Genomic DNA, 14,369 nt, shown 5'->3' with positions numbered 1-14,369 from the left:
TAGCTTGTTAGCCATTAGTTCTCGTTGCAGTGCTTCATAAAATAACTCACCCCCGAATGAACTCTATCGCTCTGTCACTGTAGTTTTTTTTTGTTTGTTTTTTAAACAGAAAATAAGTTTAGAATGTTTGTTTGTTGCACAGCCGATGGGCACAATCGACTCCACTGGAGTAGCCTACATTTCCAAAGCACCTAGACACATGCGCGCGGACATGCTGGATCGTGAAACTACGGAAGCCCGCGTACGCTGTCGCCCAATCTGGACTCTGGTCGAAAACGCCACCGGATGCGTCTGAGACGGGTAACGTAAGGACACGTATGGGACGGAGGGGGGCATTCGTACCTCTTTTCATGGCATAGTACTACTGCACATGGACCACATGCTTTTAACAGGTCTGTAACTCCATTTCTGTTACTTTTTAAAATATTTACATGCAAGAAATATGATGCTGCGTGCAATGACACAGCAAGAAAAAAAAGGGTGTCAAAGCGTTATCTTTTTTTTTTTTTTTACATCTTAAAATATATGTACAGGTAGCCTGTAATTAGTCACCTGATTATAAAATAATAGCCTACTATTTCTAAGAATGAATCGGTAACAAAAATAAATAAACAATTTCAAATAGGATTCCTACCAGAACAGAAGGAGATGAAAACCATTCACGTGCAGGGGGAGAGAAAAAAAACTTATGAATGCCACCCAAGAATCAATCTGTGACACGTTCCAGTAACTATTTGTTGATTTTGTACTAATTACTTAATTATTGGTGAAAGTAGCCGTCAACCCAATTGGGTAGTTCTTATTCAATTTTAGGACAAGAAGAGCACAAGTATTGTACATTCTCACGATTCTCTGCCTGCCAATCGATTTAAATAACTGATATAGTAAGTAGGGATCAATTTGCATGTATATCATACAGCTAGAGGAAAGTTACAGCTTTTTAATCCTTTCTATTAACACACATATATCAGACGTTAAGGCCGTTATCATCGTTAGGAATATAACAGATACTACTGTTAATTGTTTTTATTTTCATTTTTCACAGCTTCATTTAAATGTGATGTAACCGATGATGACTCCTTATATTGCGTATAGGCTAATATAATAGCTTAATAACAACAACAATGCACATTAAGAGAAATGCTACGAAGTAGGTGCAACGTGTATGCTAATCTCCAGGCTATCATTGAAGTGGCCAAGAGTGGCCTTCAGGTTTTTCTGCATAATTCGCTTTTTTATTTTGCATTCACGTGTAGCTTTGATAATATTTATTTAGGTGAAAATGAAATGTAATTGTTACGTCTCAATACTTGCCGGTATATACGGCCTTAAAATCCATATGATTGCCCCGTTTTGTCTATATCTTCATCAAAAATATTAATCTTCAATAATAACCCATCACCTCAGTATGAAATAATAACATAAAATTAGGTTCCGATTCCTTTATTTCTATACCAGCGACGGAATTTGGCAGCACATGTGGGTGTTTAAATAGTATTCGAGTATAATCGATAACAGTGTGGCTTTTAAAATGTGCACTAAGACGCGTCAGGCTGTTTTCATGCAGACATTTCTACACACTTGGTATTCTGTGCACTTTCCACAGAAACCCGTAGGGGTTCACCTGCCGGAGTCTAGACTCACTGAAATAGCCTACTTTTGAAAGCATCCATCTGTCTGTCTCTCACTCACGGGGAAGGGGCGTTTTTTGCTGGGCCATTGCGCGGATAGACGGCGGCCGCAAGCACAGATTTTTTTAGGGCGCGTCTTTACTGAATCAGCGTCCAACATAATCCTCGAAATTGAGACGGTGTGGGGAGTCGTCTGTCTACGCGATCGGTGACATCTGCGATCTTCACCCCCCGGGGGGAAAGCTTTTGCCCTCGATAACTCTGCGCTCGGCCTCTCGCCTGTGCTCACAATGAATGGCTGCCTGTAGCGAGAGAGAGGGAGAGAACGCTTCTGACTCCTCCATCGAAACACTTTCCAACGGCATACGGCGAGGGGGTGAGTTTAACCCGGATTCGGGTCGGCCTGCCGAGGTCGCGCAGGGCAACGGAGTGGGGTGAGGGTGCCTGGGCAGCCGGCCGTGGTTTTGCGGTTCAGCTTGGGGGGAAATCAGGTCGGTTCGGAGTGGTTTTTTGGGGTTATTGTTTTTGGGAAGGTGTGCGATGGGGGATGGGCTCGTTGGGAACAGCACCAACAAAACTTTAACCACTTCAGTGGCATATCAGTGCCATCACCTCCGGCTACCTCGTCCGCAGGCGCCATGAATCACTTCGCAACTTTTAGAAAACATAACCAGCCTTTGCTCGGGAGTTCACGGAAAAGTAACTAGCAAGTAACCGCTGCCGAAAAGATGATGTGAATTCGAGTTTAGGATGAGACTGGTGCGCAGCACGTACCGGCGACAAGTGGTTAAATGGTGTCTTGTCTAGCGACTTCTAACCCCCCTCCTCTCGACGCTGGTTTAGTCTGGCTCGCCCCCAGTTTACTGCATTTGTCCCGGGATGACCTGTTGATGTCGGGAAAGATGGAGTGTAAGGGGTGGCTATAGCAAGCCCCCCCCTCCTCGGCCCCCAGCAGCACCACCACCGCCGCCAAAAATATTTTTAAAAGATTTAACATTTCAACGGGTAGCCTAAACCCAGCGTTGGCTGATTTTTTTGTTTTCCCGAACAATGTGTGATCCAGTTCAACGTGAGCAGGCTGAGCTGTTGTCTAGGAAATAATAAACTGCGTGTGTGCTGATCGAACCTAAAAATTTGACTACAGTCAGAATATCTGGTCTCTGTAGGCCGTAGGATGTAACGCAACCCGACATCGCATTGCATTGGCACGGACGGGGCGAGAGCGACGGATGTCGGGGCTTCTTAAATAATGTATTTGTTTGACTATTTTTGTTTCCGAAATCAAGTGGGCGTTGTAGTTTAATAGCGAGGAAGCGCCTCTCCGGCACTGATATCGGCCGATTCCGATTTTTTTCGTCTGCTGTTCTCTCCCCCTTGGTCGTGCCAGTTGAGCGCCCCAATTCCACCGGGCAAAGATACTGGCACACTACGGGGCACGGCCGTTTTGCTAACGAGACCGTTTTGCAGTTTCCCGGCGCCAGTCCAAGCCAACGCGGCAAGGGAGACACACATCACACTTCCTAAAACTGAGGTTTGCAATTGCTATATATTTTAATCTTATTGTGTATTAATTGTTCTCCGCGAAAGTGGGTTACATCACAATGTCGGTAGCGACGCTAGTTAGCCGACAAGCTAATAATTGTCGAAGTGCAATGTAGGCTATCTGTCGGCAACATTTTGAATGCTGAATGCCAGTATCCGTTTTAATGGTCGAAGTAAGCAAAAAATACGAACACCGAACATTAAACAGAATATGGGAAGTACTCTCAAGTTTTATTTCACCATGCATTGGCTAAGTCGTATAGTCGGCTACCTTGGCTAACCTTTTAACCAGGAAATGTAATGTCACCAGACATGGCTAGTCGATAAATAACTATTTACCAATAAAACTATTTTATCCGCTTCTCATATACAACCTTTCGTCTGGTATTTTTAAAGTATTAACTCATTTAAACCACTTTAGCATTGTGTGGATTTTTTTTTTTGTTTTATCTTGTTTTATTAAAAGACAAATTGAAATTGAACGAATGGAAATCCGACTTATAATCAATACAAAACGAACAACCCATACACGAATGTGTCTTAAAATCATACTTGTGTGGCGACATTTTAAAATATCATAATTACGGGTTGGGGTAAGTTCATGACAAGTGGGTGGTATTGGAGGATGTTTGGATAACTGGTAGGAGGCAAACTTGTGACCTTTCTACCCTTGACAGACAGTTTATCCCACATTGCCCAATTAAGACGTCTGGCTGTTGCCGTGGCTGTTTCGTAAACCACACGAACGCTGTTTTGTCATAATCTGAGCACTATGTGGGTTATATACCGTCTCTAAAGACGTCGAGTGAAAGTTCTTAATGTGAAATCAGATGATCTGAATGATGTGCTCTGTAAATACTTCCAACTGCATCACGTCAGTATAGGATTAGCTAAATCAGGGTGATTCGCTCATAGAACAAAATTTGTTTAAATCCCTGTGAACATTTCTTTTTCTTTTTTTTGTTGCTCTGTGCCTTTCTGTTTTTACGTTACCACATACGTGTTTTTTTTCTCTCTCTCTCTCTCTCTCTCTCTCTCTCTCTCTCTCTCTCTCTCTCTCTCTCTCTCTCTCGCTCTGTCTGTTTTGACGTGTTTATTTCCATCATCTCATTGGTATGAACCATAGTGACGCGTCTAAAGCGTTCACCTTCCAGCGTTTACAAGCCAGGCATATTTTCACTCTTTTTAAAAAATAAAAGAATAGAAGAAGAAAGCGGTGGAGGAGGAGGAGGAAGAAGAACGTGTTTTATTTTGTATCTGTAAATACTAATGCGGGAATACTGTACCTAGCCGTGTGCTATACGCATATATCAGTAGCTAGTTGTTTTCAAAGTACCACTGTGGGAGCACCAGCCACATGCACTTCTCGCTAGATGCTTACAGTATATAAGTATATATACAGTACATAAGCTTAGTGACATACCAAGAATCTGCTGCCTGCATTTTAGTCAACTAGGAAATCTCTGGTGGTAATTTAGTGCTGTGACCACGTTCACGTGGTAATTTAGGGCTGCAATCTTCTTGTAATTTGCGGAATATCAGTGTTTAATTAGTTTTAGCTGGCTCACAGTCTGATTTAGTTTCCTTCCACGCTAGAGCCCCAAATTTAGCTTCAACACTGTCAGTGTGTGAAGAAGCGTCTATTCTTAGTCCCGAATAGACTTGCGTCTGATCTGCATTCCTCTGCGTTCCTCGTTGGGTCCACGTTTTTTCGACACTGTACCTGGGGCTATTTTGTGTTCAGAACTGCCACATCTTCAGAAAGACATTCAGATTCATGATAACATGGCTATATACACACTCACCAAGTATAATAAATACCTGATAGACTTCTGCTGCTGTAGTCTATCCAGTTAAGAGTTATGATGCGTTGTGTGTTCAGAGATGCTCTTCTGCATACCACTGTTGCAATGTGTGGTTATTTGCCTTATTGTCACCTTCCTGTCAGCTTTGACCAGTTTGGCAATTCTCCTCTGACATCTCTCATTAACAAGGCGTTTCGGTCTGTAGAAATGCTGCTCACTGGATAAATTTTTTTTTTTTTTTTTAAGTTTTTTTGCACCTTTCTTTGCAAACTCTACAGACTGGTGTGTGTGGAAATACCAGGAGATCAGCAGTTTCTGAGATAGTCAAACCACCCTGTCTGTCACCAAAAATCATTCCATGTTTCAAGATCACATTTTTCCCCCATTCTGATGGTTGATGGGAACATTAACTGAAGCTCCTGACCCGTATCTACATGATTGTATGCGTTGTGTATATACTATTATTTCAGTTTTTTGCACTTTTTGCAGGTTAATTTATGGGTACTTTTCCTAATTAGGATATTTAGTTCTGGCGCGCTATATTTAAACCATTAAAACTGTGCTTGGAAATGTTGAATCAAACAGTTTTGCGCCTTATGTTCTGTAAGGTAACTTGGATGCGAACATCTGCCAAGAATATGGGTTAATGGTAATGGGCTAACGATGCTGTGAAGCACAGCTAAGTCGCTTGCCCGCCGGTGTGTAGTAGTGGTATTGGTGTGTGGTGGGTAGCAAGTGGAGCCATTTCAGGTGATTTTTGGACTGGGTCAGCACCATCACTACCTCCAGATCCTAACCTGCCTTTACTAAAGAACAAAAAAGTGATGTGCACATCTACCCATCGCGGTAATGTACAGGTGACCTTCTCAGAGGTCAGAGGTCGAGCAACTACCTGTAGCTCCATGTAGGCAGACCTAATTTATTATTATTATTATTATTATGATTATTAATAATAATAATAATTTTGTTATTTAGCTGACGCCCTTGTCCAAAGCGATTTACAGTTGATTAGACCGAGTAGCGGAGCGATGTGGGGTTAAGGGCTTCGATGGAGGGCCCGGCGCCCGTGCGGATCTTATCGTCGCGACACCCGGACGGGATGCGACACGCACGCTGTGGACGCCAGAGCTGTCTCGCTGGCATGCGGGGCCTCCAGCCGCAGAAGCTGAGGTTGAGCTCGGAGCTTAAGTCGATTAGCTCGAACTCGCGCTCCGGTAGAGACCGGGGGAGATCAGGACGCGGAAACGAGTCCTTCCTGTGGAGTCGGCCCGGCACGTACGGGATCGATTCCCTCCGGTTATCGATATCTCGGGTAAATATGAAATCCGCTTCGTCCGGCGTAAAGGGGAACGAGCTGGAAGTAGAACACGCTGGGCTTCCGTAGGATGGAGCGTGGCTTCCGTCACATAGCAACACATTCCGTCAACTACCTACTGCATTTCGTAGTGTTTATTTTTAGAGTGTCGATGGTTGATGTCACCTCACGTGCACTTATAAGTGTGTGAAATGAGTACGGCTGGCTTATGAATTAGTTTCGATCGGGATTGTGTGTATTGACCGTCACTGTCCGTTCTGTTGTCGAGTGCGAGGGGGGTGGGGGTGGGTTCTCCTGTCTTGTGCACATTGTCTGTACCTCACCGGTGTTGTTTTTATCGAGCGTGTCTGCACACTGAATTTCCCTCAGGAGTAATAAAGATTGACTTCAGACCACTTGATAGGCAGTAGCCTGGTGTCCGGCCAGGTACGCTCACTCTCTCTTTCTCTGTATCTGTCTCTCTCTCTCTCACTCTCTCTCTCTGTCTGTCTGTCTTTCGACAGACATCCATCCATCCATTATCTTAGCCCGCTTATCCTGAATAGGGTCGCAGGGGGGCTGGAGCCTATCCCAGCATACATTGGGCGAAAGGCAGGAATACACCCTGGACAGGTCGCCAGTCCATCGCAGGGCACACACACACCATTCACTCACACACTCATACCGACGGGCAATTTAGACTCTCAAATCAGCCTAACCTGCATGTCTTTGGACTGTGGGAGGAAACCGGAGTACCCGGAGGAAACCCCACGCAAACACGGGGAGAACATGCAAACTCCGCCGACGGGGATTCGAACCCAGGACCTCTAAAATCTCTCTCTCTCTATTTGTCTCTATTTCAATTTTCTATTTCAAATTCCTGTCAAATTCTTGTTCTCCCTCTCTCTTGCCTCCCTCACTCTCCTCTCTCTCCACTACCTTCCTCTCAAATTCAAAAAGGCTTTATTGGTGTGACATACGACAATTCTTGTGTTGCCAAAGCTTTACAATAACGTAGTAATGGAGCTCCAGTGTCACACATGAAATTGACCCTTATAAGTAGTAAATATAGATACGTCATCATCATCACTCTCCCCCTCTCCCCCCCCCTCTTCTCTCCTCCACTCTGTTCCCCCTCCTCCACTCTCTCCCCCTCTCCTTCCCTCCTCTCTCCCTCCCCCCCCAAATTGAAATCTGCACCGAGCATCGCCCCTGCAACTCCCATATGTTAAATGCCGCATATGAACCAGTGACCGAACGGCCCCGCGTCTCTCTCTCTCTCTCTCTCTCCCCCTCTCCCCCTCTCCCCCTCTCCCCCCCTCCCCCTCTCCCCCGCCCTGCAGACTGCGAGGAGCTGGGCGTAGCGTCATGGCTCAGACGCTGCAGATGGCCATCCCCAACTTCGGAAACGGCGTGCTGGAGTGCCTGAACGAGCAGCGGCTGCAGGGCCTGTACTGCGACGTGTCGGTGCTGGTGAAGGGCCACGCCTTCAAGGCCCACCGCGCCGTGCTGGCGGCCAGCAGCTCCTACTTCCGCGACCTGTTCAACGCGGGCAGCAAGGGCGGCGTGGTGGAGCTGCCGGCGGCCGTGCAGCCGCAGAGCTTCCAGCAGATCCTGTCCTTCTGCTACACGGGCCGGCTCAGCATGAACGTGGGCGACCAGTTCCTGCTCATGTACACGGCCGGCTTCCTGCAGATCCAGCAGATCATGGAGAAGGGCACGGAGTTCTTCCTGAAGATCAGCTCGCCCAGCTGCGACTCGGCGGGGCCGCCCCCGGAGGAGGCGCCGCCCTCGGAGCCGCAGAGCCCCGTGGCGCCGGCGTCGGGCCGGCCCGCCGCCTGCCTCACGCCGCTGCCCCTGCTGTCTCGCGTGAAGCTGGAGCAGGAGGCCACGCCCCACTCCGTGCTCTGCACCCCCGTGGCCAAGCGGCTGTGGGAGGCGGGCGGCGGCGGCGGAGGAGGAGGAGGGGGCGGAGGAGGGATGAGGAAGGCCGCGCGGTTCTCCCAGGAGGGCGGGAGAGGGGGCGGCGGCGGCAACAACAACGGCGTGGTCGCCGCCGTCGCCAATAGCAACAACAACAACAACGGGAACGGGGGCTCGGCCTGCGAGGGGGCCAGCCCCGGGAACCTGAGCGTGTACACCAGCGACTCGCCCGTCTCCTACCACGAGGAGGAGGAGGAGGAGGAAGGCCCGGACGACGGCACGGAGGAGCAGTACCGCCAGATCTGCAACATGTACACCATGTACAGCATGCTCAACGTGGGGGCCGCGGGTGAGCGGGGCCCGGGGTCAGGGGTCAGGGGTCAGAGGAGGGCGGGGCGTGCTCAACATGGCGAGACCTAATGGTTCTGTTTTTTTTGTTTTTTTTTGTCATTTAAAAAAAAGATTTATTCAAATTTTTTTGGACAAAAATGTCAGAAAATATGTTGCTTAAAGGGCAACGTGATACGATTTTGATAACTCGTTAATCGGAGTCATTTTGATCTATGAGCGGCCCTGCATTTCAGTTTTGCTGTGTTGGGATGTGAAAGCTTCCAAAGAAATCTCAGACCTGCTCTGAGCGCAGAGAGGACCTGGTTATTCCCCCGTCAGGATGGGGGTGGAGGGGCATTGGGAGTGCTGCCACTCATTTGTATAAAACTTTACATGTTGAGCTGATTTGAATTGGGAAAGAAACCCAGAGAAAAGGATTCCACTGGAGAGCAGGGTGTTGTGGGTCATGTTGGCATGTGTGTCTGTGTGTATGTGTGTGTGTGTGTGTGTGTGTGTGTGTGTGTGTGTGTGTGTGTGTGTGTGTGTATATATATATATATAATGTATGTGTGCGTGCGTGCGTGCGTGCGTGCGTGTGTATATAGTGTGTGTGTGTGTGTGTATATAATGTGTGTGTGTGTGTATATATAATGTGTGTGTGTGTGTGTGTGTGTATATATATAATGTGTGTGTGTGTGTGTGTGTGTGTGTGTGTGTGTATATATAATGTGTGTGTGTGTGTGTGTATATATATAATGTGTGTGTGTGTGTGTGTATATATATAATGTGTGTGTGTGTGTGTGTATATATAAAATGTGTGTGTGTGTGTGTGTGTGTGTATATAATGTGTGTGTGTGTGTGTGTGTATATATAATGTGTGTGTGTGTGTGTGTGTGTGTGTGTATATATAACGTGTGTGTGTGTGTGTGTGTGTGTGTGTGTGTATATATATAACGTGTGTGTGTGTGTGTGTGTGTATATATAACGTGTGTGTGTGTGTGTGTATATATAACGTGTGTGTGTGTGTGTGTGTGTGTGTGTGTGTGTGTGTGTGTGTGTGTGTGTATATATAACGTGTGTGTGTGTGTGTGTGTGTGTGTATATATAACGTGTGTGTGTGTGTGTATATATAACGTGTGTGTGTGTGTGTGTGTGTGTGTGTATATATATATATAACGTGTGTGTGTGTGTGTGTGTATATATAACGTGTGTGTGTGTGTATATATATAACGTGTGTGTGTGTGTGTGTGTGTGTGTGTGTGTGTGTGTGTGTGTGTGTGTGTGTATATATATATAACGTGTGTGTGTGTGTGTGTGTATATATATAACGTGTGTGTGTGTGTATATATATATAACGTGTGTGTGTGTGACAGAGCGGGTGGACGCCCTCCCGGACCACCTGACCTCTGACACGCGTAGCCGCGTGCGCATGCGGCAGGACCTGGCCTCGCTGCCCGCCGAGCTCGTCACGCAGATCGGCAACCGCTGCCACCCCAAGCTGTACGAGGAGGGGGACCCCGCCGAGAAGCTGGAGCTGGTCTCAGGTCAGTGCCTGCCCTCCGCTCCCCTCTCTGTAGCCCTCTGTCTCTGTCTCTGGAGCTGGTCTCAGGTCAGTGCCTGCCCTCCGCTCCCCTCTCTGTAGCCCTCTGTCTCTGTCTCTGGAGCTGGTCTCAGGTCAGTGCCTGCCCTCCGCTCCCCTCTCTGTAGCCCTCTGTTTGTCTATGGAGCTGGTCTCAGGTCAGTGCCTGCCCTCCGCTCCCCTCTCTCTAGCCCTCTGTCTCTGTCTCTGGAGCTGGTCTCAGGTCAGTGCCTGCCCTCCGCTCCCCTCTCTGTAGCCCTCTGTCTCTGTCTATGGAGCTGGTCTCAGGTCAGTGCCTGCCCTCCGCTCCTCTCTCTCTCTCTCTCTCTCTCTCTCTCTCTCTCTCTCTCTCTCTCTCTCTCTCTCTCTCTCTCTCTCTCTCTCTCTCTCTCTCTCTCTCTCTCTCTCTCTCTCTCTCTCTCTCTCTCTCTGCCATGTTAGAGATCCTCTCAGACGCAGAGCAGAGCTTCCCCTCCTGATACGTTTGGCCTGTGTTTCGGCTGTTAGCGTGTTCACAGCGCTGCAGCTCTCTAATGGTGTCCGTGTCTGTCCGTGTGTGTGTGTCCATGCTGCAGGCACCAGTGTGTTCATCACGCGGGCCCAGCTGATGAACTGCCACGTCAGCGCGGGGACTCGACACAAAGTGCTGCTGCGCCGGCTGCTGGCCTCCTTCTTCGACCGGTGAGTCCGTTAGCACGTTAGCGTCACGCCGTTAGCACGTTAGCGTCACGCCGTTAGCACGTTAGCGTCACGCCGTTAGCACGTTAGCCACACGCCGCATCGCTCTACCCACGCGACAGAGGAGAAGTTTATGCATCAGTGTCAGTGTTTATGGGAGATTAATGGCACTGCACACCAAACTCTCTCTCTCTCCCTCCTCACCGATGACTCAGCCTTTTACTCTGTGTGTGTGTGTGTGTGTGTGTGTGTGTGTGTGTGTGTGTGTGTGTGTGTGTTAATTTGCCCGTCTCATTACACCGTTATTTAGCTGACTCTTTTAGTTCATTAGGCTAAGCAGGGGCCAATGCCCACTGGAGCAGTGTGGGGTTAAGGGCCTTGCTCAAGGGCCCACCAACAGCTGCACTGATCTTATTGTGGATACACTGGGGCTTGAACCACCAACCTTCCAGGTCCCCATCAAGCGCCTCAGTCAGTAGGCTGCAGGCTGCCCCATGCCGGTGTCTCTCTCTCTGACTCTGCCCCATGGGGGTGTCTCTCTCTCTGACTCTGCCCCATGCCGGTGTCTCTCTCTCTGACTCTGCCCCATGGGGGTGTCTCTCTCTCTGACTCTGCCCCATGCCGGTGTCTCTCTCTCTGACTCTGCCCCATGGGGGTGTCTCTCTCTCTGACTCTGCCCCATGCCGGTGTCTCTCTCTCTGACTCTGCCCCATGGGGGTGTCTCTCTCTCTGACTGCCCCATGGGGGTGTCTCTCTCTCTGACTCTGCCCCATGGGGGTGTCTCTCTCTCTGACTCTGCCCCATGGGGGTGTCTCTCTCTCTGACTCTGCCCCATGGGGGTGTCTCTCTCTCTGACTCTGCCCCATGGGGGTGTCTCTCTCTCTGACTCTGCCCCATGCCGGTGTCTCTCTCTCTGACTCTGCCCCATGGGGGTGTCTCTCTCTCTGACTCTGCCCCATGGGGGTGTCTCTCTCTCTGACTCTGCCCCATGGGGGTGTCTCTCTCTGACTCTGCCCCATGGGGGTGTCTCTCTCTCTGACTCTGCCCCATGCCGGTGTCTCTCTCTCTGACTCTGCCCCATGGGGGTGTCTCTCTCTCTGACTCTGCCCCATGGGGGTGTCTCTCTCTCTGACTCTGCCCCATGGGGGTGTCTCTCTCTCTGACTCTGCCCCATGGGGGTGTCTCTCTCTCTGACTCTGCCCCATGCCGGTGTCTCTCTCTCTGACTCTGCCCCATGCCGGTGTCTCTCTCTCTGACTCTGCCCCATGGGGGTGTCTCTCTCTCTGACTCTGCCCCATGGGGGTGTCTCTCTCTCTGACTCTGCAGGAGCACTCTGGCTAACAGCTGTGGGACGGGGATCCGCTCCTCCACCAACGACCCCAGCCGCAAACCACTGGACAGCCGAGTCTTACATGCTGTCAAATGTGAGTGTAATGCACACACACACACACACACACACACACACACACACACTCACACTCACACACATGCATACACACACACGCACATGTATACACACACATGCGCACACCACACTCTCCCACACACACGCATTCACACCACACACACTTTCACCGACGGTGCTGAGGAAAACAAACACGCGTGCAGTACACCGCACAGACTAACACACGGGCGAAAAGCAGCCCGGGCTGAGCCACAACAGAGTGTCAGCAGTGAGACTGAGCCCCCACCTCCCCTCCCCTCTCCTCTCCCCCTCTCCCCTCTCCCCACCTCCCCTCCCCTCTCCCCTCCCCCTCTCTCCCTCTCGCAGTTTACTGTCAGAACTTCGCCCCGAGCTTCAAGGAGAGCGAGATGAACGCCATCGCGGCGGACATGTGCACGAACGCGCGGCGCGTGGTGCGGAAGAGCTGGATCCCCAAGCTGAAGCTGCTGATGGCGGACGACCCGTACTCCAGCTTCCTGGCCGACAGCGGAGCCAAGATGGAGGACGACGGGCTGGGCGCGGAGCACGGCTTCGACGCGGCCGCCGCCGCCGCCCTGGAGGCGGGGCCCGTGGGCGGGGAGCCGGGGACCTCCAACGAGGGCCTGGGGCCGGGGGTGGGGCCGGGGGGGGACGCCAGCACTTTGTTTCAGTGAGCGACACCCGAGAAACAACCCCATCCTAAACCTTAATACCCCAACCAGACCCCAGCCCCCCCCACCACCCCCCCGCCCCCGCCAACCCAAAACCCACCCCACACTGCGCCCCCACCTCCCACCTCCTGTCCCAGAACCCCCCCCCCCGTCGGGCTCGCTCTGGGGGGAGGGGATGGGAGAGGTGGGGGGGTAGAGGTGGGTCTGTTTCCAGAGAGCGAGAGTTTAAGGCCGCCCCCCCCCCCCCCAACCACTGTTTTGGACCCCCACCTGCTGTGAAAAGGTGTGATTATGTCAGGTGGGTAACCAACCGCGACGGAGGTTCTGGACGCCGGTGTCACTGATCGAACTGGGCCGCCGTCTCCGTAGCGACGCGAACGCATTCCCCAAACGCGGGGCGGCGGCTGATGACGCTGCCCGGAGTGTGAACGGAAGTTGCAGGAAACTTTGGGCCCTAGTCCTCCGCCGTCAGAGGGCACCTGTCCCACGACTAGGACACTGTGGCCACAGGTGTCCCGGACACTGACCGGGTGGGTTGATCCCCCTCCCCCTCTCCCTCTTTACCTTTCCCCAAACTCTGCATCATGTTTTTACCTGAATAATGACCATTTCTTTCATTTCCTTTTTATATGGTTTGTTCTTTTTTAAATTTGTAATGCTTTATTCCTCTGTGTGTTATAACAAAGGATAAGGAAGAAGGGGATGGATCTGTTACTGAAGTCTGTAAAGCAGGATGAGGTTTGAGATTATATTTATCTATATGCACATGTCAGTTACGTGTGCAAAGAACCAGAGAGGGATTGTTTTAAAATCTCATTTTTCAAGCGAATAGTTTTGTGAAGTTAATTCACCCCCCCCCCACTAAATATTTTGAGTGAACAAACAAAAACAGCTATTGTTTTTCCCCCAGTTTTTTGCATTTTTGCAAATCTTTATCCAAATATAAAGTTGTTTTTGTTTGTCTGTTGGCCTGACTCGGTGACGTGGGTCGGGGTGTGTTTGTGCGTACGTGACGTCTGTGTAAATGCGTGACGGCTCTGTGTCGAGACGTCTCGCTTCTCGACGTCTGAATACTTGCACCTTGTTGGCGATATGGCGGTTTGTGGATCCACGGCGGTTAATTGGCCGGCGCCGGGCAACTGGCCCAAGGCCTGGTTCTCACGGTCCTGGAAAGCCCTTGAAAATCCTCTTGATCCTGGTAGGGCCCGTGTAACGAGTTATGAAATACTCCACTGTCCTTGGAAACATCTGGGAAAATTGCCCAAAAAAAAGAGACAAAAGTTTACAATTGGCTTTTTCAGTGAGTCACCAGTATGATGTCACTTCCTGCCACATCTTGCGGTATTTGGCGGACTGACTGGGCTTTAGCTGCCTGACGTACTCGCAGTGGCTTTGTTGGCCCGATATTCTGACAGTACCATGCACAAAAATGTCGTGCCGCCTCGTGAACTTAGCCCTGACGATTTCACCAAAAATGTACACCCTTTAAAAAG

The 14,369-nt window shown here is 49.9% G+C and overlaps 2 protein-coding genes across 5 annotated transcripts in view; one reads left to right on the top strand and one right to left on the bottom strand.

The window, feature by feature from the left end:
• The window catches only part of trmt1 (tRNA methyltransferase 1), a 15,612-nt gene extending 14,924 nt beyond the window's left edge, over positions 1 to 688 (bottom strand). For 2 of the 4 annotated variants that reach the window (XM_061231528.1, XM_061231527.1), the window contains exon 1: positions 51 to 305. The gene's annotated coding sequence lies outside the window, so the exon portion shown is untranslated. Of the gene's footprint in view, positions 306 to 634 lie in introns of those variants that run through there. The other 2 variants (XM_061231530.1, XM_061231529.1) reach the window with 2 other exon arrangements.
• Positions 689 to 1,884: 1,196 nt separating this feature from the next.
• LOC133121418 (nucleus accumbens-associated protein 1-like) lies at positions 1,885 to 12,879 on the top strand. The gene is made up of 6 exons (XM_061230583.1): positions 1,885 to 2,007; positions 7,616 to 8,544; positions 9,899 to 10,069; positions 10,680 to 10,785; positions 12,109 to 12,206; positions 12,554 to 12,879. Exons 2-6 carry the CDS (start codon positions 7,641 to 7,643, stop codon positions 12,877 to 12,879), a joined length of 1,605 nt encoding a protein of 534 aa, XP_061086567.1. The 5' UTR covers positions 1,885 to 2,007; positions 7,616 to 7,640.
• Positions 12,880 to 14,369: the final 1,490 nt, after the last annotated feature.

The sequence above is a fragment of the Conger conger genome, chromosome 2, assembly GCF_963514075.1.
Source record: "Conger conger chromosome 2, fConCon1.1, whole genome shotgun sequence".
Classification (NCBI taxonomy): domain Eukaryota; kingdom Metazoa; phylum Chordata; class Actinopteri; order Anguilliformes; family Congridae; genus Conger; species Conger conger.
This window is presented reverse-complemented; position numbering and strand designations above follow the sequence as displayed.